The sequence below is a fragment of the Puma concolor genome, chromosome B3, assembly GCF_028749965.1.
Source record: "Puma concolor isolate L17-30 chromosome B3, mPumCon1.1.hap2, whole genome shotgun sequence".
Classification (NCBI taxonomy): Eukaryota; Metazoa; Chordata; class Mammalia; order Carnivora; family Felidae; genus Puma; species Puma concolor.
The window spans coordinates 87,139,352-87,165,535 of record NC_141672.1 but is presented as its reverse complement, the minus strand read 5'-3'; the positions used below and the strand labels follow the sequence as shown (position 1 = coordinate 87,165,535).

At 38.8% G+C, this 26,184-nt stretch overlaps 1 protein-coding gene across 1 annotated transcript in view; it reads right to left on the bottom strand.

Annotated features, from left to right (window-relative positions):
• CHP1 (calcineurin like EF-hand protein 1) overlaps positions 1-26,184 on the bottom strand; it is a 45,978-nt gene that overhangs the window by 10,185 nt on the left and 9,609 nt on the right. The window contains exons 3-4 of the mRNA XM_025918815.2: positions 13,185-13,265; positions 8,648-8,775 (exon numbers count right to left, since the gene is read on the bottom strand). Of these exons, the coding sequence (XP_025774600.1) occupies positions 8,648-8,775; positions 13,185-13,265 (209 nt within the window). The remainder of the gene's footprint in view (positions 1-8,647; positions 8,776-13,184; positions 13,266-26,184) is intronic.

The window sequence follows — 26,184 nt, the reverse complement described above, 5'->3', positions numbered from 1 at the left end:
CACGACCCTGAGATCAAGACCCAGGACGCTTAACTGACTGAGCCACCCAGGCACCCTTCCTCTTCTCATCTCTCTTTCATCTCCCTATTCTTGGTCCTGTGATTTGGACTCCCCTAATCTTGAGCTGTCCATGGCTTTAATCTAGTTCCATGGCTTTAAATGCTTTCTAGTGCTCATGATTCCCAAATGTGCAACTTCAGCTTTGACCTCTCCTCTGAGCTCCTGACATGGATGTCAAAGCAATATGGTGGGGTGCCTGGATGGCTCAGTTAGTTAAGCATCAGAGTCTTGATTGCAGCTCATGATCTCACCATTCTTGAGCTCAAGCCCCATGTCAGGCTCTTTGCTGACAAGGGAGAGCCGGCTTGGGATTCTCTCTCTTTGTCCCTCTCCCACTTCTCAAAATAAATAAATAAATTTAAAAACGACACTTTAAACAGTGCTGGGCACACAGTAGGAGCTCAATAAATGTCACCTCCCTACCATTACCTCTCTGCCCTCCTTTCTCAACACTCACTTCTTTCTTGGGACAGCTGCTTTGTTCTCTGAACAGATCAAGTACTCATGGACCCTACTTGTTCCCTGTGCCTAGAGCTCTCTTCTGTTCTCTGCATGGCTGGCTCATTCTTAGCTCAGAGAGGCTTTCACTCACCACTCCTTGTATACAGTGACATTCCCTATCACTTTCTCATCTCACCTTATTCATTTCCTTCACAGAACCTGCCACAGTCATAAAGCCATAAGATTTATTTCTTCGTCTGTCTTTTCCCATATATAGTCTGACTCCCTTATGAGATCATAAGCTCTATGAAAGCAAAGACCTTATCTGATTTATGCATCATTGTATCATAGACCTAAATTAGTACCTGGCAAACAGCACTTGCTCCAATATTTGCTTAATGAAAAAGTCAAATGAATGATTTTAGTCAAATCTTTACTTTTTAATCATTGATTCTTCTTTCTTTCTTTCTTTCTTTCTTTCTTTCTTTCTTTTTTTTATGTTTATTTTTGTGAGAGAGACAGACAGATCATGAGTGGGAGAGGGGCAGACAGACGGAGACACAGAATCTGAACCCGGCTCCAGGCTCTGAGCTGTCAGCACAGAGCCTGACGCGGGGCTCGAACCTATGAACCATGAGATTATGACCTGAGCTGAAGTCGTGTGACTTAATCGACTGAGCCACCCAGGTGCCCGATTCTTCTTTTTTTAAAAAAAGGCTTTGGTAAAATATACATAAAATTTACTATTTTGACCCTTTTACAATGTACAGTTAAGTACATTCACATTGTTGGGTGACCATCACCACTATCCACTCCAGAATTTTTTCATCTTCCTCATGAAACTCTGATCCATTAAACAATAGCTTCCCATTTCCCTCTACCCTTAGCTTGACAATTTTTTCTCTATGACTGTGGGCTACTCTAGGAGCCTCACCTAAGAAGAATCAAACAATATTTATCCTTTTGACTTTTTTTTTTTAAGCATAAGTAGATTCATCCAAGTAGCGTGTGGCAGAATCTCCTTTTTTGAGGCCAAATAATGTTCCACTGTATGTATACAATGCATTTTGCGTACCCTTTCATCTGTTGGTGAACATTTGGGTTGCTTCTACCTTTTAGCTATTGTGAATATGCTGTTCACTATTTCTTCTTGGCCACTTTCCCTAATTCCACTTTACCAATACTCCTATCATCCAAATAAAATAGCTTCACGCAGACAACTTACTTCCCTTCCCACATCATTCATTATGAAAACACTAGGAGGCCGGGATGGCTCAGTTGGTTGAGCATCCAACTTCGGCTCAGGTCATGATCTCACGGTTCCGTGAGCTTGAGCCCCGCATAAGGCTCACTGCTTTAAGCACAGAGCCTGCTTTGGATCCTCTGTGCCCCTTCCCTGCTCATACTGTTTCTCTCAAAAATAAATAAAGCATTTAAAAAAAGAAATAATAAAAATTAAAAACTGAAATCTTTTAAGAAGACAATTAGAACATCAAAGGGAAGCTTATAAACCTCTCCCCTACCTACCACACCCTGGAGCACCACAAGGTGGGGTGAACCTTTCATGTAGGACATTATAACCTCACTGATCTGAAGAGGAGATAGAGCAATTAGTAACCATTCCCAAGAGACAGACAGAGCAGTAGTACTATGTGTGCTTAGGTATAGTTCAGCCTTGGGGGTTTCCCTTGACATTCTTTCACTGCAGCATAAGAAAGAAATAAGACAAAGTGTGCTCTCAGAGCTCCTGTTCTGTGTAAAAGATGGATCATAATCAAACTTGGTTCCAGAAACTCATATTTTAAAGTAATACACCCCCTATGGAAGGGAAATGTGTCTTAGTGGCAAATATATCGCTAGATATACAATGTTCAGTTGCTCTCAATCTACACCCGGAAGCGCCATCTTGTTGCTTTCATAGCTCTGTGGGAAATTCAGAGAAAACCAATATATAAACATAAGTAGATGTCCAGGACTCTCCTATAGGTTTGGTTTCATCGATCTAATTACATAAATGTGATCTCAACAGATAGGCTGCAACAGAATTCTTTTTTTTTTTTTTTTTAAAGTAGGCTCAGGGACGCCTGGGTGGCTTGGTCGGTTGGGCGTCCGACTTCGGCTTAGGTCATGATCTCATGGTCCGTGAGTTCGAGCCCCACGTCGGGCTCTGTGCTGACAGCTCAGAGCCTGGAGCCTGTTTCAGATTCTGTGTCTCCCTCTCTTCTCTGCTCCTCCCCTGTTCATGCTCTGTCTCTCTCTGTCTCAAAAATAAATAAATGTTAAAAAAAAATTTTTATAAAGTAGGCTCCACGCCCAGTGTGGATCCCAATGCAGGGCTTGAACTCATGACCCTGAGATCAAGACCTGAACTGAGATCAAGAGTCCGACACTTAACTGACTGAGCCACCCAGGTGCCCCAGACTGCAAAAGAATTCAATTGGTTTTCAGCTTCCTGTAAAAGTTGGTTTGAAAGCCAAGATTAAAGTAATGGTAAAAACTATGGATAACTTGCACAGCACTTTGCGATTATTCTATCTCATCCTAAAGTTTGCCATTTCTGTGGCATTCAGATCTTCCTCCTTCCTAACAGACTCTCATCTACAGCTGTCTGTCTCATTTCCGTCAGATGTGAACAGGGAAACACATAGCCTCGTTGTTGAAAGCCATCGTATGACCATGAGGAGCCATGCCTTTGGATGAAGCAGATACTAAGGATGGCAAAGTAGAGCAATAGAAAAAAACACAATAAACTCTGACACTTGCCTCCCCTGACTTGTAAAGTGAGATAATACATTTAACTTATTGTCCAATCCAGATGAGTCAGCTAAAGGTATCCTAACTGATACACCAAGTAACTTCCAAATCTGTTTGGAATATTTTCTTTGGGGTCAGTGTGAACTAATGTACTTAGACCACAGCAATTTATAAAGGAAATAAACTACAAAGAAAGGACTCTATAGATGTGTTGCATAAAATATCTGGATCAAGCTATGGGAATCCAAAGCTAATGAACTGCAGTTTTTTTCTCTTCTTACTATTATCTGCTTGCTGAGTAAAAGGTCTATAAGGCAGAAATTTTACTACAAGGGGTTCAATTTGCTTTACATACTTGTTTATCTGTTTCTTCTATTGCGGTAAAATACACATAGAATTTACCATCTTAACCATTTTTAAATGTACAGTTCAGTGGCATTAAATACATTCACATTGTATAATCATCACAACCATCCATCCCTGTAACTCTCTTCATCTTGTAAAACTGAAACCCTACACCTTTATTGTTTTTTTAAAATGTTTATTTCTTTTTGAGAGAGAGAGCAAGAGCACATGCAGGGGAGGGGCAGAGAGAGGGAGACAGAGGATCTGAACTGGGCTCTACACTGACAGCAGAGAGCCTGATGCAGGGTTCAAACTCATGAACCATGAGATCATGACCTGAACCGAAGTAGGACGCTTAACCAACTGAGCCACCCAGGCACCCCCGTATACCTTTAAATAATAACTCCCCATTCTCCCTTCCCCCTATCCCTTACAACCACCATTATATTTTCTGTCTTTAAGATTCTGACTACCTCTAAGTCCTCATAGAAGTAGAATCATACAGCATTTTCATGAGTGGCATTATGCCTCAAGTGGTATAATGTTGTAGAATATTTCAATTTTCTTCCTTTTCCAGGCTGAATAATATTCCCATGTATTTATATAGCACATTTTTGCCTACCCATTCAATCTTGGACAGACACTTGAGTTGTTTTCTCATTTTAGCTATTGTGAATAATGCTAAGAACATGACTGCCTGTACAACTATCTCTCCAAGATCTTGCCTTCGATTCTTTTGGATATATACCTGGAAGTGAAAGTGCTAAATCATATGGTAATTCTATTTTTAATTTTTTGAGGAACCACCATACTGTTTTCCATAGTGGCTATACCATATTACATTCCCGCCAACAGTGGACAAGGGTTCCAATTCCTCTGTATCCTTGTCAACACTTGTTATGTTCTGTTTTTATTTGTTTTTTGATAGTACCCATCCTAACGGGTATAAGATAGTATCTCATTATAGTTTTTGTTTGCATTTCTCTAATAATTAGTGATGTTGAACATCAACATCATGTGTTCGTGGGCCATCTACAAAGCCTGATGTGAAGCTCAAAGTCACGAACCGTGAGATCATGACCTGAGCCAAAACCAAGAGTCAGACACTTAAGCTGAGCCAGCCAGGTGCCCCCAATTTCTCTAATTTTTTAAATGTTTATTTATTTGTTTTGAGAGAGAGAGAGAGAGTCAAGCAGGAAGGGGCAGACAGAGAGAGGGAGACACAGAATCCAAAGCAGGCTCCAGGCTCTGAGCTGTCAGTACAGAGCCTGGTGACGAGCTCGAACCCACGGACTGCAAGATCATGGCCTGAGCCGAAATCTGACACCCAACCGACTGAGCCACCCAGGTGCCCCAGATATAGCCCTTAAAACATTCATTTTATGAGATTTAGCCCAACATTTTTCAGGTTATCAGTATCTCTTCTGGCTCTGATTCTGTGGTGTCTTGTATTCATTATGCCTACAAGTTTACAGTCAACCAGAAACTTGATATATTTGCTTATTTCAGATTCAATGAAAGTCATTGATGAAAAGAACAACAAAAAGCGAAAAGAGCCCTGCAGCAGACCACTGGGAACCTCTTTCTGGTCTGACACATATTCATACCTTTTGGGTATTCTAACCTACTGCTCCATTGTATACAACAAAATACTGACAAAGACTTTATTAAGTGTTTTTCTAAAATCTATTTTACATTAACAAATGCCATGAAAGAAATATACAAAGAGAAACATGTGGAATGTGTTTCTCTATTGCTTTCACCAATGTAATGTTGGCTGTTTTTTCTTTTTTTTCTTACTTATTTTAGAGTGGAGACTCACAGGAAGTTACAAAAAAAAATACATAGGAAGGTCCCATATACTTTTCACCAGCGTTCCCTGATGTTTAATATCTTGCGTTAACTATAACATACCATCAGAATCAAGAAATTGACAGTGGTACAATCCACAGAGCTCACTCAGATTTCACTGTGTGTGTGTGTTTGTGTGTGTGTGTGTGTGTGTGTGTGTGTGTGTGTGTGTGTGTAGTTCTGTGCAATTTTATCCACCTATGTAGTTATGTGTAACCATCACCACAGTCAAGATACAGAGCTGTCTGAAACAGATTCACAAATACAGAGACAAAATAGTAGCTGCCAGAAGGGAGGTGGGTGAGGAGATGAGCAACAGGTGAAGGGGATCAAAAAGTACAAACTTGTAGTTATAAGTCACAGGGATGTAAAGCACAGCACAGGGAAAATGATCAGTAATAATTGTAATAACTTTGTATGGTGACAGATGGTAACCACACTTATTGTGGTGAGCATTTCATAAAGTATGCCATGCATACATATGACATTATGCATTTGACATAAATGTCAAATCACTATGTGGTACACCTGAAACTAATATATTGTATGTCACCTATACTTCAATAATAATAAAAAAGATAGACAGCTCTAATGTTACACAGCCTCTAATGTTACATCCTGTTATTTAATATATAATACAGAAGCACATAAGCCTACATATTTGACTTTATGCATTCAAAACTATTCTGAGATAGCGTCAGTAGGATTCACCAGACCGCCAAAGGAATTCATGACTTGAAAAAAGTATAGCCCATGCTAGAGAGGGAATTCAGGTAAAAGGTTTGTGTTAGGTCCGATGACCTTTAAAGTCTCTTCTAATCCTGGATTAGAAAAGCAAGCATAGTTTCGTGGAGCACAGAATGTCTCTTAACTGTCTTCTCCTTAACCAACTCACTTGATTCATGGACGCTCCCCTTCCCTCTGCAAACTGTCCGAATAGATGGGGTGGCTCACTGCATACTCGTAGCTAATGGGCAACACCTGAGTGTCTACTCCGCCAGCTGAAATTGGATGGTCACCAAGAGTCAGATGTATCCACTGCCCTAAAACTGTGCTATGTGTACTTAATTTAATAAAACTATATAATAAATACAAAGTGAAACATGTACGTGGAAACAAAGTTATTGTTTTTACGAAAATTAGATTACTTCTGAAAGGCTCAAAATTAAGTTACTGAAAAAAAAAAACAACAACAACTGCTGCTAAGCTAAGTGTGGCAGAACAACTGTAAAAGATTAAGGAAAAAATGTAAACACCAGAAAGATTCTATTTGTGGAGTGCTTTACAAGTATCTTTAAATTCTCTTTCCACTTGAAAGAAACTGCAACCAGAAACCCCAGACTATACATTATGGATGTGCTTTATATAAAAACATCACACGACTCCCATCTGCAGACTTTTATGAAAACAAAACAAAAAGTCTTAGTCCTTCATCAAAAGATTGGGCAGTGAATGTGTTTTCAAATATTTTAAGGTAAAATAAAGTGTTAAATCATGTATACTCTTCTATGATTCCATGCCATAGCTGGCTTTTTCAATTATTGATCAAGTCCTGGTCTGACCACATTGAATAAGAAATTTTCTATTATGCTAATGCCAGAATCAGGCAAACGTACTAAATATATGCTGAAACTTAAAAATAAATTGTTTTTTGTGTTTATTTTTGAAGTAGAGAGAGAGTGTGAGCAGGGGAGAGGCAGAAAGAGAGGGAGACACAGAATCCGAAGCAGGCTCCAGGCTCTGAGCTGTCAGCAGAGCCATGAGATCATGACCTGAGCCGAAGTTGGACACTTAACCGAATGAGCCACCCAAGCACCCCTATGCTGAAATTCTTAAAACGTTAAGACATAGGCTTTGTCTCAAGTAGTATTTAGTCTTGAAAGGAGAAATGGGAATTCACTAACAACATAAAGTATTCCATAAATTTGAGAACAACTCATTAGAGTTCTATTTTCTTCTATACTGTTTTGTTTGTACTTAAGTTTTCTGCTCTTCAGTAAGGTACCCGATATTGTGGTAAAGAAGAATAGTATTTTGCTATTTTGGTTCAAAAATCTTTCCTGTCCTATATAACAAAATTTATTTCAGTGCTTCTGAAACTCTTTACCAAGACAGGAGTGAAGTTATAGTCCTATAGCCAAGGAGATCTGAGGATGTAGCCCAAAGGCCATAAATTAAAAGTTTCAGTTTCAATTACCCATGTTTCATTTTTCTTTTCTTTTTTTTTCTTCTTAAGTAATCTCTATGCCCAACATGGGGCTGGAACTCATGACTCTAATATCAAGAGTCACACATCTACTGACTGAACCAGCCAGGTGCTCTGCATCTTTCAAATGTATGTCAATTTGGCATTATATTCTATGATTTATCTGTAGTTATTTCCATATTAAAAAGCCTTTTATTTTACTATAAATCAATAAAATCCAATATCAACTTGATGGGCCCCATTTATTCTGTGGCTTCAAAGACCTCTCTGTATACCACTGTACACTTTTGCAAGAAAAGCTTGGGCTCATCAATGCAATACAATTTCAATTTCAGCTTACGTTGAGTGAAAAGAGAAATTCAATTTCAATTTCTGGAGAAGTGTTGTAAGGGATTGGGCAATACCATACATGAGCCAACAAGGGCAGAGGGAAATATAACAAGTGTCCAAGGAAAGGAGGCAAGAGGCATGGGGACAAAAGTTAAATCTTGCACTAAGACAGCTGTCTACCCCTACTCCTACCCCAGTAGCAACCAAATTCTAAGATAGGCTGAGGACTGCCATTCTTCCTTACAGGTGGGGCTGGGTTTTATTCACTGTTGTTGCTCTAGCACTTACACACTGCCTGGCACATGGTAAGCATTCTATGAATTTTAAGGATAATATCAGCAGCTCTTACTGCCGGGCACTATTTGAAGTACCTGACATATTACAATTCATTTTATCATTACAACATCCCTATGTGAAATCCCGTAACATCCCATTTTACAGAAGAGGAAACCAAAGCCCAAAGTTTTTAAGTCATTTGCCCAAAATCACATGGCCAAAAAGGGGTAGAGCGGAGATTCAAACCCAGTCAGTTTAATTTCAGGGTCTGAGCTCTTCATCACTATACTCTTGTAAATGCTTCTTCAATGAATGAATGAGTAAATACATGATTTGTAAGAAGTGAAAGCAAATATTTTAAGGCAGAAAACTTTATCTCCTTACAGTGCAGTTTGTTGCTTCGGCTATTGAGTGGTTCTGGTCCATTCACATCTTTGCTCTTTTCATTATCCTCAATGGGTCGAAAATGAGCCAAAGTTCTCATGAATCCACGGAAGTTTACCTGGTCCTCTCTGATTGGGAAATGGAACAAACAGAATACCATGTCAATCGGGGTAATTCTTTCCTAGGAATTCAATATGCTGGCAACAGTTTTAGCTAGAGTGGCCTTAAAGTCCATTTAACGAGGTCTTTCCCCATATGCGTGATTCTTTAGGATTCATAAAATACCTTTATTAAGCATCAACCCAACCTTGTGAGATAGGTATTATTTTTCCCACATTATAAATGATTAACCAGACTTTGAGAGGCAACTGAATTTAGCAGGGTCAGAGTCACCTACTGATGTTTCTTGTATCTCTTTTCCCAAGGAGGATTTTGAGTAGCACCAAGGCTACACTATCAGGCAAGCCAGGACTTGAACTCACTGCTGTAGTGGGTTTACAGTGGGCAGTAAATTAGCCATGTCAACCCAATGACTCCCCAGCCACCTCTCGTGTTTCCCCTGAAATCACATACACCTATACCACATATTTTAAGGTTAAGGCATATTATGGAAAAGCAACTTCTAAAATAAATATTTTGTTATAAAAGCAATAAATACATTTTTGGAAATTTGGGGGGAAAATAGAAGGAAAAATACCATTCCTAGCTCTATCAATCAATTATAATCATTAATATATTTTCTTCCATTTATTTTTCTTTTTTTTTTTTTTAAATTTTTTTTTCAACGTTTATTTATTTTTGCGACAGAGAGAGACAGAGCATGAACGGGGGAGGGGCAGAGAGAGAGGGAGACACAGAATCAGAAACAGGCTCCAGGCTCTGAGCCATCAGCCCAGAGCCTGATGCGGGGCTCGAACTCCCGGACCGCGAGATCATGACCTGGCTGAAGTCGGACGCTTAACCGACTGTGCCACCCAGGTGCCCCTTCCATTTATTTTTCTATGCATTCTGGATAACTGTGTACATACTGTATGCATACATAATTTTCTATCCTGTTTTAAACTTTTAAGCATGTCTCCAATCAACATAAACACTTTGAAACATTTTAAATGTCTGCAAAATAATTGTGTTACTTGTCATGATTTTATTATTCCCTCATAACTGGATAGATTTTTTCCCCCCATTTCTCATGATTATGTTTGGAATACTCATATATAAAGCTTTTCTGGTACTTACAATTAGAGAAAATTAATCATGCCACAGGCAAATCAGTAACCCTATGAGAAATAATTGTAGGGGTGCCTGAGTCTAAATTATGGTTGAGCGTCCGACTTTGGCTCAGGTCATAATATCACAGTTCTTGAGTTAAAGTCCTGCACTGGGCTGTCTGCTGTCAGCGTGGAGCCGGCTTCAGATCCCCTGTCCCCCCCATGCCCCTCCAGCATGCGTGCTCTCTCTCAAAAATGAATGAACATTGGGGCGCCTGGGTGGCTCAGTCGGTTAAGCGTCCGACTTCGGCTCAGGTCACGATCTCGCGGTCTGTGAGTTGGAGCCCCGCGTCGTGCTCTGTGCTGACTACTCCGAGCCTGGAGCCTGTTTCAGATTCTGTGTTTCCCTCTCTCTCTGACCCTCCCCCGTTCATGCTCTCTCTGTCTCAAAAATAAATAAACGTTAAAAAATTAAAAAAAAAAAAGAATGAACATTTAAAATAAACTTATAAAAAGAAGAAAGAATTCTAAAACTTGAACGAACAATGTTATTTATTTATATTTTAGAGAGAAAGAGAGAGTGTGCACACACAAGCAAGGGAGGGGCAGAAGGAAAGGGAGAGAGAATCTTAACCAGGCTCCATGCTCAGCAGGGAGCCTGATGCAGGGCTGGATCCCATGACCCTGGGATCATGACCTGAGCTGAAATCAAGAGTGGGACACCTAACCAACTGAGGCATCCCATTGCCCCCAATATTCTTTAATTAAAGGAGAATATCCAATGTGATATGGTTATTTATCTAAGGTAGTCATGGAAAGAATAGGTTGTCTGGTTCCTGTGGCTACCTAAAAGTAAATCCCACTCTTTTCTTGCCCCATTGAATAGTTGTCATACGTCAAGTCTCTCAAGTGCCAGGCAGAAACACGCTGATCAGACTTTCAAAGGATGGAGTTCAAAAGCTAGCTCATGAGCTCAATGTACTCAAAAGAATGACCATTAGTTTTTCAAGTTAGCTATATATTGCTAATGGAGCAGTATCTCATAAAAAAAACATAAGATCTGAGGAATCAAGTAATATGGAATAAGATTTGAGTTATATGCCAGAACAAACAGGTTAATGAGTACATATATTATTGACACATGACTCAAAGGTTAAAGGAAACTAAATACTAATGCTCCATTTTCAAATCTCATTAAAAAAAAATTTCACTTGCATAAGAATAGAGAAGAAACAGAAAACCCAGAAACCAAATCTCTGTATCTTATTAAGAGCAAGAAGCAGAAGACCAGCTTGTTAAGAGCTTAGTGGTGTAGCCCAGTGTGGGCCTCAACTTCCTCATGTGCACCTGCCTACTGTCTCTAGCAGAATGTTGCATAGGATGGCGGCCAATACTGTAGTCACAACAAAGGTGGTTGGGCCTTATAAAACAGCTTCCCAAGAACCGCTTCTTCAAATAATCAATGGTCACCATGGAACTCTGAAAAATTGTGGGCAAAATGATTCTACTAGGCTTACTTTTCATTCCAAAATATTTGGATACAAAGCACAGTTGTGAAAGTTATCTCTGGATAGGGTCAATGTTCGGTATGGACTGAAGAGGAAGTGGGAAAAAATGCAAGAATTCAGCACAAAAACCACACCTGAAACAAACAGGGTAGTTTCTCAGGGAGAGAAAAAGGAGAAAATGAAGACAGGCAAGAGATTCTTCATGGTCAACATGAATCTGAAGAGTGCAGGTCTCAGTTTGATTAGATTCGTGTCTTCAAATAAACTAGCTGCTAGTCTTTCCCCTCTGTCACTCAAATGTACTAAATGCCCAACTTCACAACTTGCAAATTCCTTTGCTCCCAATTCAGAGTTCTAAAATTTCCTCTCCAGGTATTTTATCTGATAGTATCCTCACTGACACTTAGTCTCATTATTAAGAAACTGGCAACCGCTGAACTTGTTAAAGTCCTTTTGGGTCATACAGATAAAGTTACAAGGAACCAGGAAGAAATTGTTAAAGAGATTACTTAAAACAATACATAATAAGCTTTATTCAGAAAAAAGTACCTAATCAGATGGATAAATATTTACCCAGTACTTTGATGGCAGTGTATTAGGTAGTGAAGCATATCAAAAGCCGTTAGACCAACCTAAATCTATTTGACAAACTGTGTGTGGTGGAGAGGACTGCATCCTTAGCCAACGTTGTAAAAGAAAAATAAAGGCTGTGAAAATGTTCCACGTTAAAGGAGGCCAAAGAGACATGACAACAGACCCAGACTGGATCATGTATTGGAGTGGGGGTGGGGGGGGGGGGGGTGCTATAAAGGATATAAAAATTGGCATATGATTGATCTATTAAGATAAAATAGGCAATGGGAGAAACAGGTGAAGATGGTCAAAGGGTACAAACTTCCAGTTATAAGATGAATAAGTTCTGGGGATGTAACGCATAGCATGGTGAGAATAGGTAACAGTATTATATTGTATACTTCAAAGTTGCTAAGAGAATAGATTATAAAAGTTCTCATTACACAAAAACAGTCCCTATGTGAGGTGATAAATAGATGAACTAACCTTATTGTGATAATCATTTTTCAATATATACATATATAAAATCACTGTGCTATATATCTTAAACTTATTCAATGTTTATATGACAATTATATTTCAAAAAAGCTGGAAAAAAGAATAAAATACATAATATTTTATACTAGTATTCCAGCAGCTGATAGGTGCTGTAGGTATAAATTATACATAAGATTTCAAAGACTTAATATTAAAAAAATATAATGTATTAATTTAAAAATATTGATTATATATCATATGATAATATTTTAAATATATTGGTTAAATAAAGTATATATTAATGAAGTTAATTTAACTTGTTTATTTTTTACTTTTTTTATGTGGGTACTAGAAAATTTCTAATTACATATGCGATTTGATTATATTTTCATTGGCTTGAACTGAGAGAACACATGCAAATGAGGCAAAATGTTAACAATTTAACAACAGATAAGTCTGGGAGTTCTTTGTATTATTTTCAATTTTTACAAATTTCTATAAATTTGAAATTATTTCCAAATACGAGTTTAAAAAATTTTAGTTTTACATTAAAGATAAACATAGATTAAAGACAGAAGTTTGAAAACAGGCTTATATACCTATTTGAAATTTAAAAATGGGAAGGAGGGTAGAAGAGAAGAGATCTTCTAGATATGACTAAGTTAAGGATGCCCAGTAAAATCAAGAGGATCACAGATCTGAGATGACCCAACCAATATCATTATTTCAGATTAGCCTCAGAAAGGAAGCCCAACAACTGCAGGGACTCACCCCTCCGGAAAGAAGGCATTGATGATCCGGTCCCCCAGTGGGTTGATGGCAAGTTCTGGAATCCGTTGGAAATCTTCCCGGCTGCCAAGAGAATCACCTTGAGTTAGAGATTATTGGCCCTTAGCAGGAACTCCTTTAGTCATGCCAGAGTACAACCTAGCAAGATCATTACCTCATGGAATTTACTTCTGTGGCAAATTATACCAAATAACTGCAAAGAATTGCATTTTAGTAGCTGCCAAGTGTTTCTCACACCAACTCAGGAGTGGAAGAGGCCAGATTTGACTATGCCACATTCCAGTGAATTCAGCACACAAGTTACGTCAATAAACCAATTGACGAACAAATACTGAGCTGTCCCTGTAAATCATTCTTTGAACATTACCATTTTGTACTTGGTTATTAGGTATGGAGAGTGAACAGCAACGCAAAGTATTAAACAACACAGAGTCTGTGGGAGGTAGCAAAAATTCTGTACTCTCGGTGAGATCTACAGCACCTGTGAAAGGCAAGGAAATCTTAGGCAGTGTCCAAGGAAAGAATAAAATGTGACAACTAAATGATTTTCATACTTCCTTGCTCCGATTCTGGCTCTTCTTCCATTTCTCCTACCGACTCAGAGCTAGAGAAGTATTTAAGTTTTGAACCTGGCAAGGGCAATCATCTTCTCACAGCTTGGCAGTTACACTTAAGCGAGTATTATTAGCTGCCATTCACTATATACACATCATGTGTCACTCTGTTTATACACATTATCTCATTTCTTCAAGGTGTTTTACCTGTACCCTTTTAGAGTGGAGGAAATTGAGAGTCAGTGAGATAAAGTAACTTGCCCTGTGCTACTGAAGTATAAGTGGCAGAACCAGGATTTAAATCTAAGTCCCTATGTCAAAGCACATGCTCTTTTTCTTAAAAAACACACTTCTTTCCCATATTAAACTTTCTGAAAGAAAGGTGCTCTCCCCAAATGTGTTCAATAAGTATTTTCTAAAACCTTCTTAGCTGATATCCTGTGCCAAGAACATAAAGCTGTCTAGAACATATCTGTGCTGTATTCCTCAAAAATAAGAATGTCATGAAGGACAGGGAAAGGCAGAGGATTGTTCCAGATTATAGGGGACTAAAGAAATGTATAACTGAACTCAATGCATGATCCTTAACTAGGAAAAACATTACTATGAAGGATATTACTAAACCAATAGGTAAAAATGGAATACAGGCCATACAGAACATGGAATTACATAATAGTACTATATCAAGATGCTAAATTTCTTGACTTTGACATGAGAATGTCCTTGCAATAGGAAATACACACTGAAGTATGTGGCAAAATGTTAACTGCTAAATCTGAGTATCAGGTATGTGAAAGTTCTTTGCATTATTCTTGGAACTTTCCTGTAAGTTTAAAATTATTTCCAGATAATGGGGTGCTGGGTGGCTCAGCCAGTTAAGCGTCTGACTTTACCTCAGGTGATGATCTTGCAGTTCGTGAGTTGGAGCCCCGTGTCAGGCTCTGTGCTGACAGCTCAGAGCTTGGAGCCGGGTTCAGATTCTGTGTCTCCCTCTCTCTCTGCCCCTAACCCACTCGCATTCTGTTTCTGTCTCTCTCAAAAATAAACATTAAAAAGAAAGAAAGAAAGAAAGAAAGAAAGAAAGAAAGAAAAGAAAGAAAACAATTTCCAGATAAAAAGTAAAGAAAAAGAATAATATAAACTTGAATAAACCTGATTCTTGCCTTCAAGATGTTTACTAACAGAAGAGAGAGACCTTATTCCTCTACCTGCTTTGTACTAAGTGCTAATGAAATGTCCCTATTTTATCCAGGAGCCCTCAATGCTCTTGTTCCTCTTAGAATGGTTTAACATTTAGATGGTGCTGAATTAATTCAAGAAGCTCATCTCCAGCACAACTGGTGGTGACACAGGTAGAAACCGACCTGGGAACTGAGCACAAAGCTCTGGAACAATAACTCTGGATTGTAATCTCCCCCTCCCCCTTTTTTTTAAAGTTTATTTATTTTGAGAGAGACAGAGACAGAGAGTAAGCACAGGCCCCAGTGGAGGACAGATAGAGAAGGAGAGAGAGAATCTGAAGCAGGCTCCATGCTGTCAGCACAGAGCCTGAAAGTGGGCCTCGATCCTACGAAGCATGAGATCATGACTTGAGTCAAGATCAAGGGTGGGACGGTTAACCAACTAGGTCACCTACGCACCCCTGGATTCTAATTTTCCTTGATTCCTTAGGGTAATAATTTTTATATCAATGAATGAACCAGAAGAAGCGATTCTTAAGATAACTGGGTTGCTTAAGACGATAAAAGATAAAGGAAACTACGGAGGTCTTGATTATTTAATTCAACAAATGTACTAAGCTCTTATTACATAATTTATTCTGTAATACAAAGTCCACATTATCACCAAAGTGGTTCTTCTTCTTTGACACAGGTTAAGAAACAATAACTACTTCCTTCTAAATGAAGATTAAGGCTCATTTGAATTTCATAGCCACATACCTCAGTTTAATGTCTAACAAGCTGAAGTAATTTTAGCTGAAAAAAGGCACAGTTTAAATACCAGGTCTAGTATCAGGTGGAGAGTACACAACCAAGCCTGAACTTCAGTCTCAAAGGGGATCTAGACTTGGACTTCCAATGTAAGACCTAACCCTGTCCTTTGACACTTTTTAAAAAAATTCTACTCCTGGAATTTAGATTGTATATACAATGCAGTTCCATAAGACCAAGAGGAATACTATTGATAGTATCAAAATGAAAATGAAAGAATAGAAAATAATCGTTTGTAAACTGTTAAATAAATATACAGTTTATTTTTATTAGTTGTTTTATAGTAGAATGGAGATCAAGGCAATTTCTCTAAAACAACTTCTTAAATCTGTCCACTAACACAAACTTAATAGAGAAAAATATATCCTCTAAGCAGTACATATCCTACGTGTAAGATTTTGTTCAAAATTTGTGTGTACGTTAAAAAAGCACGCCAATATTATAGTCTATCTCATACCTAGGAAAATATTCCTCAAAGACATTTTAAGAAGATACATATATATGTATTTAAATTTTTTTTAATGTTTATTTATTTTTGGGGCTCCTGGGTGGCTCAGTCGGTTGGGTGTCCGACTTCAGCTCAGGTCACAATCTCGCAGTCCGTGAGTTCAAGCCCCGCATCGGGCTCTGGGCTGATGGCTCAGAGCCTGGAGCCTGATTCTGATTCTGTGTCTCCCTCTCTCTCTGCCCCTCCCCCATTCATGCTCTGTCTCTCTCTGTCTCAAAAATAAATAAACGTTAAAAAAAATTTTTTTTAACGTTTATTTATTTTTGAGAGAGAGAGAGAGAGAGAGAGAGAGAGAGAGAGAGAGAGAGAGAAACAGAGTGTAAGCAGGAGAGGGGCAGAGAGAAAAGGAGACACAGAATCTGAAGCAGGCTCCAGGCTCTGAGCTGGATCCTGAGCACAGATCCTGACACAGGGCTTGAACCCAGAGAACCACGAAATCATGACCTGAATCCAAGTTGGACACTTAACCAACTAAGCCACCCAGGTGCCCCAGATATGATATTTTTTTAATGTTTATTTATTTTTGAAAGAGATTGAGCAGGAGAGGGACAGAGAGAGAAGGGGGCACAGAGGATGTAGAGTGGGCTCTGTGTTGACAGCAATGAGCCTGATGTGAGCCTTGAACTCATGAACCATAAAATCATGACCTGAGCTGAAGTCAGACTCTCAACCGACTGAGCCACCCAGGTACCTCAAGAAAAGATATTATTATTAGAAGCAGGCAAGTCTGAGAACAGAACCATATAACAGCATTCTTTGTGGCCAAGAAATTCCCAGTGAAGAGTGGTTTTCCAGACCTTCACCGGCACAGTGATGTTTGAGAGACTTTTAGTAACCAGAAGTGCCAGCCCTCTACAATGATCTTCACTGTGCAGGTTCCTTCTCTTACTTGGAGAATTAGCCTTACAGTAAACTGTTTGTATTTCAGTATTCTGGGTCGATGCTTAGATGACTTATACATAATGAGGACATTAAAATCTGTTAATAGGACACACTTGTGGGAACATATTAAGAAATTTAAAAGCATTCCATATTCAAGTGATATAATAGAAATGTTATTATTTATATTTAACACAGAAATAATTTCCATTATTTAAAGCACGTAATTAATATTTTAGTTTATTTTTTTAGTAATCTCTATACTTAAAACCCCAAGATCAAGAGTCGCATGCTCTTCCAATTGAGCCAGCCAGGCACCCCCATTTAATTAATATTTTAAATTAAACTGATAATATAATATTGTTGTTGTTGTCTTGATAATAGAGTGATTTTCTTTTTTTAATGTTTTACTTTATTTTTTAAGTTTATTTACTCATTTTGAGAGAGAGTGTCTGTGCAAAACTGGGGAAGGGTAGAGAGAGGGAGAGACAGAATCCCAAGCAGGCTCTGCACCATCAGTGCACAGCCCAGTGTCGGTCTCAAACTCACAAAGTGTGATATCATGACCTGAGCCAAGCCCAAGAGCTGGACACTCAAAGAACTGTGCCACCCAGGCTCTCCACAATAGAATTATTTTCATGTAAAGTGTCAATAAGTGCCAAATCTAAACTTTGTTAGTTGTTGCAGCATTCCAGGGCCAGATTGGCTAATCTGCAAGGCTACGTGTGACCTCTGGTTGAATATGTTGGGCACACACAAATTTACCTTCTCTCACTCTCTAAAACCCCCTGAAATGTCAGCAGAAACACACACGTTATCAGAATATATCCGTGACATAAACAATCAGGGTGGGAGGCGTGTGCTAGTAACCAAGCGACTGTGACAAATTCTGGAAGTAGAAAATAAGTGCAAATGTAGTGACAAGTAGTCAGAGGAGGGCCCATGAAAAGGCTGCAACACAGCTGAGAGCCATTCTGCCCTGCAGAATCTCAGCAAGGCACCACACTCAGGACTGCCAGGTAAGGGAAGCCACATTCAGGGTAATTACAGGAATTTTTAAAGAATAGGCCAGCTGCCCAATGCTGCTGACGCCCATCTTAACAATATAAAACCATTTGATCTGTTAGGAAAGAAATGGAAAGAGCTACCTGGGCAGGGCTGAATTCAAATACGAGAAGTTGGCCTCTGAGGAACACAGTCCTTTTATTTGAAGAAGGGAGGGGGGGAATCTGTACCCTTGCCCCTTGACCATATACCCTAAAGTGAGGTCTACCAACTGGCCCTGCTCAGAGAATAGAGGACTTGAAGTCAGCCCTTCCATCCAGGAAAGACCTGTGGTGAAAGCAACCGCAAACAAACCCATGCCAATTTTCTATAGTAATCCATGCAGGCTTTTTCATAAATATGAATGGACAACCAAAGTTCACCCAATATTTTGGGGAAATTAATTGCACAAAAGAGTAGGATCAAGATGAATACAGATAACAATAATTCAGGGAACACAAGGAAGTTCTAAAAGATTCTAATAAGTAACCCCATAGACATTTGACAAGCTTTTGCATCTATAAAGCAAAAATAAGTTACTGTGATAGAACAGAAGTCAGAGAAAAGAGAGGTCTTTAGAAATTAAAAATAGGCTGTGGACTAATAAAAAAAGTTCATCAAAATGACTGAAAAATAAATTCAAGGATTTCTTTCAGAAAGCAAAGGAAAAAGTCAAAACAGCCAGGAAATATGAGTGAAAGTTGAGTCTTTGTGGTCCAGTAAGCAGCCAACAGATAAGCCATAAAGATCAAAAAGGAAAAGAGAGGGGAGGAAATAATAAAAGAAATAAAAGAAGAAAACTTCCCAGCTAATGGATGTATTTTTAGATTGAGAAGGTTCACCTAATACTGAGCAGTGAATAATGAAAAATAACCCACAAAAAGGTACATCTTTGTAAGTTTCAGAACATCAAAAGGAGATAGTTAAAGGTTTCAGAAAGGAAAATTATCTGCTAAAAGAGTGAGAATTAGACTAGTATCACAGTTCTCATCTGTGAAATCTATTCTGAAATAACTAATACCAGTGTGTACAAGGAAGAGCTTGTCTGGGACACTGAAATCATCTGTCCTCTGAATAAAGTCAAACAAGAAAATAAACCTTAAAAAGCACTCAGTGTTTAAGCAGATAAACAGCTATCATTCAGGACACAATCTCCTAAAATTTACAGGTAGTCTTTTTTTTTTTTTTTTTTTGTAATCCACTCTGACAAATTGCTGTCTTTTAATTGCTATATTATTTTTTTCATTTTAATTAATTTTTTAAAATTACATCCAAGTTACTTAGCACATGGTGCAACAATGATTTCAGGAGTAGATTCCTTAATGCCCCTTACCCATTTAGCCCATCCTCCCTCCCACAACCCTTCCTGTAACCCTCTGTTTGTTCTCCATATTTAAGAGTCTATTATGTTTTTGCCCCCTCCCTGTTTTTATATTATTTTTGCTTCCCTTATGTTCATCTGTTTTGTATCTTAAAAGTCCTCATATGAGTGAAGTCATATGCTATTTGTCTTTCTCTAATTTCACTTAGCATAATACCCTCTAGTTCTATCCACTTAGTTGTGAATGGCAAGATTTCATTTTTTTGATTGCCAAGTAACACTCCATTGTGTGTATATATATATATATATATATATATATATATATATATACCATATCTTCTTTATCTATTCATCTATTAATGGACATTTGGGCTCTTTCCATACTTTGGCTATTGTTGATAGTGCTGCTACAAACATTGGGGTGCATGTGTTGGAGAAGGGAATAAAGTACACCAAAGATGGCCAATGGGGCTAAAACAAACTCTGGTCTCTAGCTTAGAGACCTCTCCTCTGGGTTCTTCTTCCTTTGTTTGCTGCGCACGCAAAAACCCCCACAGATATGGAAGCTGACAACTATAAATTACCCTCCCCACTTGCATTTGGCACTCAGATCTTTGGAGAAACAGTCTCCTCTGAGCCCCCCAGTGTTAAGTAAATCCCTGATCAACCAAGATCTCCAAATGCTGCCGCTTGGTTTTTCCACCAGTGTTCCAACCTGGTTCTGTAACACATGTGCCCCTTCGAAACAGCATACCTGTATCCCTTGGATAAATACCTAGTAGTGCCATTGCTGGGTCATAGGGTAGTTCTATTTTTAATCTTTTGAGGAACCTCCATACTGTTTTCCAGAGTGACTGCACCAGTGTGCATTCCCAACAGGCAGTCTTTTTTTAAGTGATATGTAACAACACAGCCAACAAGCAATTCCCAGTAAAAACTTTCTTGCAGAGTTTAGCTGGTTTGTACTATCCCCTGTAGTCAACCTAAACTGCATGATTTAACATCGAGGAATATTTTTCATCATGGGATTATTTCAGAAAAAGTAGTTTTTTTAATGTTTTTATTTATTTTTGAGACAGAGAAGAGACAGAGCATGAGCAGGGGAGGGGCAGAGAGGGAGACACAGAATCTGAAGCAGGCTCCAGGCTCTGAGCTGTCAGCACAAGGCCTGACGCGGGGCTTGAACTCACAGACTGTGAGATCATGACCTGAGCCGAAGTTGGATGCTTAACCGACTGAGCCACCCAGGAGCCCCCAGAAAAAGTATTATGTGACAAAGAGTCAATATTAAAATTGCTCAAAACAGAGGCTATTTTTCAAGCAAACTTTTACCAAAGTATAACATACCTACAGAAAAGAGCACAAATCACAAGTATTTGGCATGATGACTCTTACCAAGTAAAGATTGTAACCAGTACCCAAATCATGAAATGGTTTATGATCTGTACCCAAACACCTCCTTCATGCTCCTTTGGTCTCTACCTGCTCCCCTCCACAAAGGGTAATCACTATCCTGACTTCTAACACCATAGATTAGATCAATAGAGAAGATACTTAAACAAAAGAAATCATCTTTGTATTCAGGTGCTGATCAGGCTCTCATTTTGACCTGACCTACAAAGGACCACTTCAAGACCCCTTACAGGACAGATGCCATTTCAGGAAGATCAATTTTAACAGCAGTGGTAGAAACATTTGACCTAAAATAACGGCCTCTGAAGAAAATGAGATTTGTGAGGTTACGGTATGTTTTTACATTCTATGAAATATCCATCTGGAAGGTGATCCATGTAAAAAAGTCTACAGGAAAATTCCAAAAATCAATTTGGTAAATACTGTTTATAATACTCCCTTCTTGAAGAGGCCCAATTCACTTAAGCATATTAAAGATGCCAGGAAAACCCATAAAAAAGAAGCCTGTTAAACCTTGTTTACCAAGCTTTGCACAGTTCATTTATTTAAAAAAAATTTTTTTTAAACATTTGTTCATTTCCTGAGAGAGAGTCAGAGTGTGAATAGGGCAGGGCAGAGAAAGAGGAAGACACAGAATCCAAAGCAAGCTCTAGGCTCTGAGCTATCAGCACGGAGCCCCACACGGAACTCAAACTTACGAACTGTGAGATCATGACCTGAGTTGAAGTCAGATGCTCAACCAACTGAGCCACCCAAGCACCCCGTATTTATTTTTTTAATGCTTATTTATTTTTGAGAGAGAGAAAAAGAGAGAGACAGAGCAGGAAAGGGGGAGGGGTAGAGAGAAAGGGAGACACAGAATCTGAAGCAGGCTCCAGGCCCTGAGCTGTCAGCGCAGAGCCGGAGGTGGGGCTCGAACACATAAACCGTAAGATCGTGACCTGAGCCCAAGTCGGACACTTAACCAACTGAGCCACTCAGGCGCCCCAAGCTTTGCAGTTTAGTCGACAATTAACGTTTCTTCTTTTTATGCAACACCTATTGGCAGACCAAGGAACTGGTATTCTATAAAACATACTTTGGAGCAAATCTCTGAAAGCACTTTGCAGAAGCTCAATTCCTAATCAAAGCCTTCCAAAGTTTCTGCTTTATGTTCCCACTGGGACTGACACTACAAAAGAATACAAATGCTGTGGATGATACATGGTATAGCTTCTGACTCTGCTGAATTTGGCTTCAGGTCCCAGACATGGGAGCATCATGGAAGAGGAAAGTAAAGAAAATGTAGAAAGGAAAATATTTCTGCCAAAAGCCTTCTTAAGAAAGTAGATCCTATTCTAGGGAACAAAAGATTGGTCACTTGCATTTGGCTGAGTACCCTGAAAAAGTCAAGACAGGACTTGAGCTGGGTTTGGCAGTGAAGGCTAGAAAGAACTAAATTATGCTATATTACAGAAGATTTGAGAGTCTAGCAGTATTCTCTACGGCTAGAGGGAGTAGAAGAGAAGACGGGGCTGGGGAAGAGGGTAGAATATCTAAGGGATGGCCAGAGGCGGAGATGGTAGTGTCAGGAAGCATAGCCAGAGCAATGCCCTGATAGTAGGTGGGTCCAAAAAATGGTTTAGATACAATATGCTATTGGTTTACTGTGTAGTACAATAGGGTAATTTCCTCTTATACTCAAGGCTTGGGATAATCCCATATTTTGATTCACACCAAATGGAGATCAAAGCACAAATTTAAGACCTAGGGCTTTGTAAAACTGAGTACAAAAAATCAGTTAGATCTAGGTAACTAGGAAATAAAAAAATATCGCATCACTTTCTACCACCTCTTCCCCAACCAAGAATGTGTAAAACCAGCACTGAGAACAGTACCCAGCACATCACAGACAGTCAATAAATACCTATCAGATGAGTAAATTAGTTCACTGGCTTTCCATAGAGTATGAAATGGTGTTTTAGCAATTGAGCAAATCTTACCAAGATTTAAACATTTTTTTTTTAACCTTTATTTATTTTTGAGACAGAGAGAGACAGAGCATGACGGGGGAGGGTCAGAGAGAGAGGGAGACACAGAATCTGAAAACAGGCTCCAGGCTCTGAGCCATCAGCACAGAGCCTGATGCAGGGCTTGAACTCACGAACCGCGAGATCATGACCTGAGCCGAAGTCGGACGCTTAACCGACTGAGCCACCCAGGCGCCCCAAATCTTACCAAGATTTTAATGAGTAGGTAACACTAGTTGACACCTGCAAAATTTTCACCCTAAGAAGAAACAACCCCTTTTATGAAAGTCTTTCCACTGTTTTCCTGCAAATAATGAAAGTGATCAAAACACACAACGACATTTACAGATCACTCAGTTTCCACAAAGAAGAAAAGGACTCAAAATGCATGTGAATTCTAGAACTTTACGTAGTGGTTAAATCTGAATTTATGAGGAAGATGTAAACCTAAACTCAAGCAAATTATTCAAGTATTAGAACTGAAAGAAAAAAAGGATTTTAGTCTGATTTCTTTTTTTTAAGTATGTGTATATATTTAAAGTTTGTTTATTTATTTATTTACTTTTGAGACAGAGAGAGGGGGAGACAGAGAGAGAGAGAGAGAGAGAGAGAGAGAGAGAGAGAGAATATATCCCAAGTAGGCTCCGAGCTACCAGCGCAGAGAGCCTGATGTGGGGCTTGAAACCATGAATTAGGAGACCATGACCCAAGCCAAAACCAGGAGTTGGATGCCCACCTGACTGAACCACCCAGGCAGCCCCTGATGTATTTTTTCAAGTACAAATGTACATAGTCTCTTCAACCAATGGTGCTAGGATAAGTAGACATCCACATACAAAAAACTAAAGTTTGACTTTTACTTCACACCACACACACACACACACACACACACACACACACACACACACACCCATACACGATAACTCAAAATGAATCAAAGACCTAAACAGAAGAGCAAAACTATACAACTAGTAGAAAAAAACACAGAGGTAAATGTTGATTACCTTGAATTTGACAATGGTTTCTTAGATAGGATACCAAAAGTACATGGACCAAAAAAAAAATTAGATAAGTTAGACTTCATCAAAATTTAAAACTTTTGTGCTTCAAAGAATACTACAAAGACAATGAAAAGACAAGCCACAATATAGGAGAAAATATTTGTAAATCATATATTTGATAAGGGTCTAGTGTCTGCAATACAGGAAGAACTCTTGGAAATCAACAACAACAAAAGACAAACCAATTAAAAAATTGGCAAAGGACTTGAAAAGGCATTTCTCCAAAGAAGACATGCAAACAGGGTTGGGGGGGGTGGGTAAATGGGTGATGGGCATTAAGGAGAGCATTTGATGGGATGAGCACTAGGTATTATATGTGAGTGATGAATCACTGGCTTCTGTTTCTGAAACCAATACATTGTTAACTAACCTGAATTTAACGTAATTAATTAATTAATTAATTAAAAAACAAAAAAGGTCAACCATGAAAAGATGCTCCTTATCAATAGCCAGCAGGGAAATGCAAATCAAAACCACAATGATAAATCATTCATACCCACAAGGATCGCTAGAATTAAAAGACAGATAGTAAGTGTTGGTGAGGATGTAGAGAAGTTTGAACACTCAATACATTGCAGGTAGGAATGTAAAACAGTGCAGCCTCTGTGGAAAACAATTTGGTGTTCTTCAATAAATTAAGCACAAAATTAGTATATGACCTTCAATATTACTCCTAGCTGTAAACCCTATGAGAATTAAAATATATATTCACACAAAATGTTCACAGTAGCACTATTCATAACAGTCAAAATGTGTGAAAAACCTAAATGTCCATCAACGTATCAACGGATAAACAAAATGTAACATATGCATATAATGGAATATTACTCAGCCATAAAAAGAAATGAAATATCAATACATGCTGTATTATTTAACCTTGAAAACACCATGTTAAATGAAAGAAGCCAGTCACAGAAAGCCACATATTGTATGATTCCATTTATATGAAATGTCTACAGAGAAAACAATAGATTAGTGGTTGTCCCTGGAATAGAGAGTGACAGATTAGGGGTGCCTAAGTGGCTCACTCAGTTAAGCATCTGACTTTGGCTCAGGCCATGATCTCGTGGTTCATGGGTTCAAGCTCTGCATCGGGCTCTGTGCTGACAGCTCAGAGCCTGGAGCCTGCTTCAGATTCTGTGTCTCTCTCTCTCACTGCCTCTCCCCAGCTTGCCCTTGTCTCTCTCTTTCAAAAATAAACAAGCATTAAAAAATATTAAAAAGAAAAAAAAAGTGAGTGCTTAATGGGTGTAAGGTTTCCATCTGAGGTGATGAAAATGTTCTGGAACTAGATAGTAGTAATGGTTATACAACATTATGAATCCAGTTAAGGCCACTGAATTGTGCACATTAAAATGGTAAATTTTATATTATGTGTATTTGCCTCAATAAAAAAAAAAAAAAGAAGAAGAAAAAGCACCCAGTGTGGTCTTTGCACATGGTAGATATTCCATAGTTGCTGACTTTAATGACTAAAAAGCATGATTTGAGTCAATCCCAGCTTCTAGCGATTTGGCCCTACACAAACACATCTCTATGGATTTATCACAATTCTCTAGCTATTCTGTCCAAGGATTATGTACAAAGGCTTAACAACTATATTTCTTCCCCATTTATACTACATCCCACAGTTGTGCTAGAAGTCTTTCAAAGAAGTCTCAAACTACTTCTTGCTTACTGTCAGCCACTAGAAAAGCTACTAGCTTTTGGTTAGTCAAAGCTATGCTTGCTATTGAGAGTTAGGTTGGGGGCTAATGGTACCAAGACACTTCATTGGACTATGATAAGATGATTACAAATATGAAGTGGTACAACACCACATTACTCTGAAATCATATACTTAACTCTAGACAGGAGTTTCTCAACTTGGGCATGTTTTATATTTAGGAAGAATAATTCTTTGTCATGGGAGGGCCTATCATGTCTGTTGCAGGACATTTAACAGCATTTCTGGCCTCTATACACCAGACGTCAACAGCAAGCCCTAGTCATGACAATCAAAAATGTCTCTAGACATTTTATCACCCAGGGGCAAAAGACCCTCAGCTGAGAACCACTGCTCTAAAAAGTATTTTTTTAAATGTTTATCCATTTGAGAGAGAGAGAGAGAGACAAAACAAGAGCGAGTGGGGGAGGGGCAGAGAGAGAGCGGGACACAGAATGTGAAGCAGGCTCCAGGCTCTGAGCTGTCAGCACAGAGCC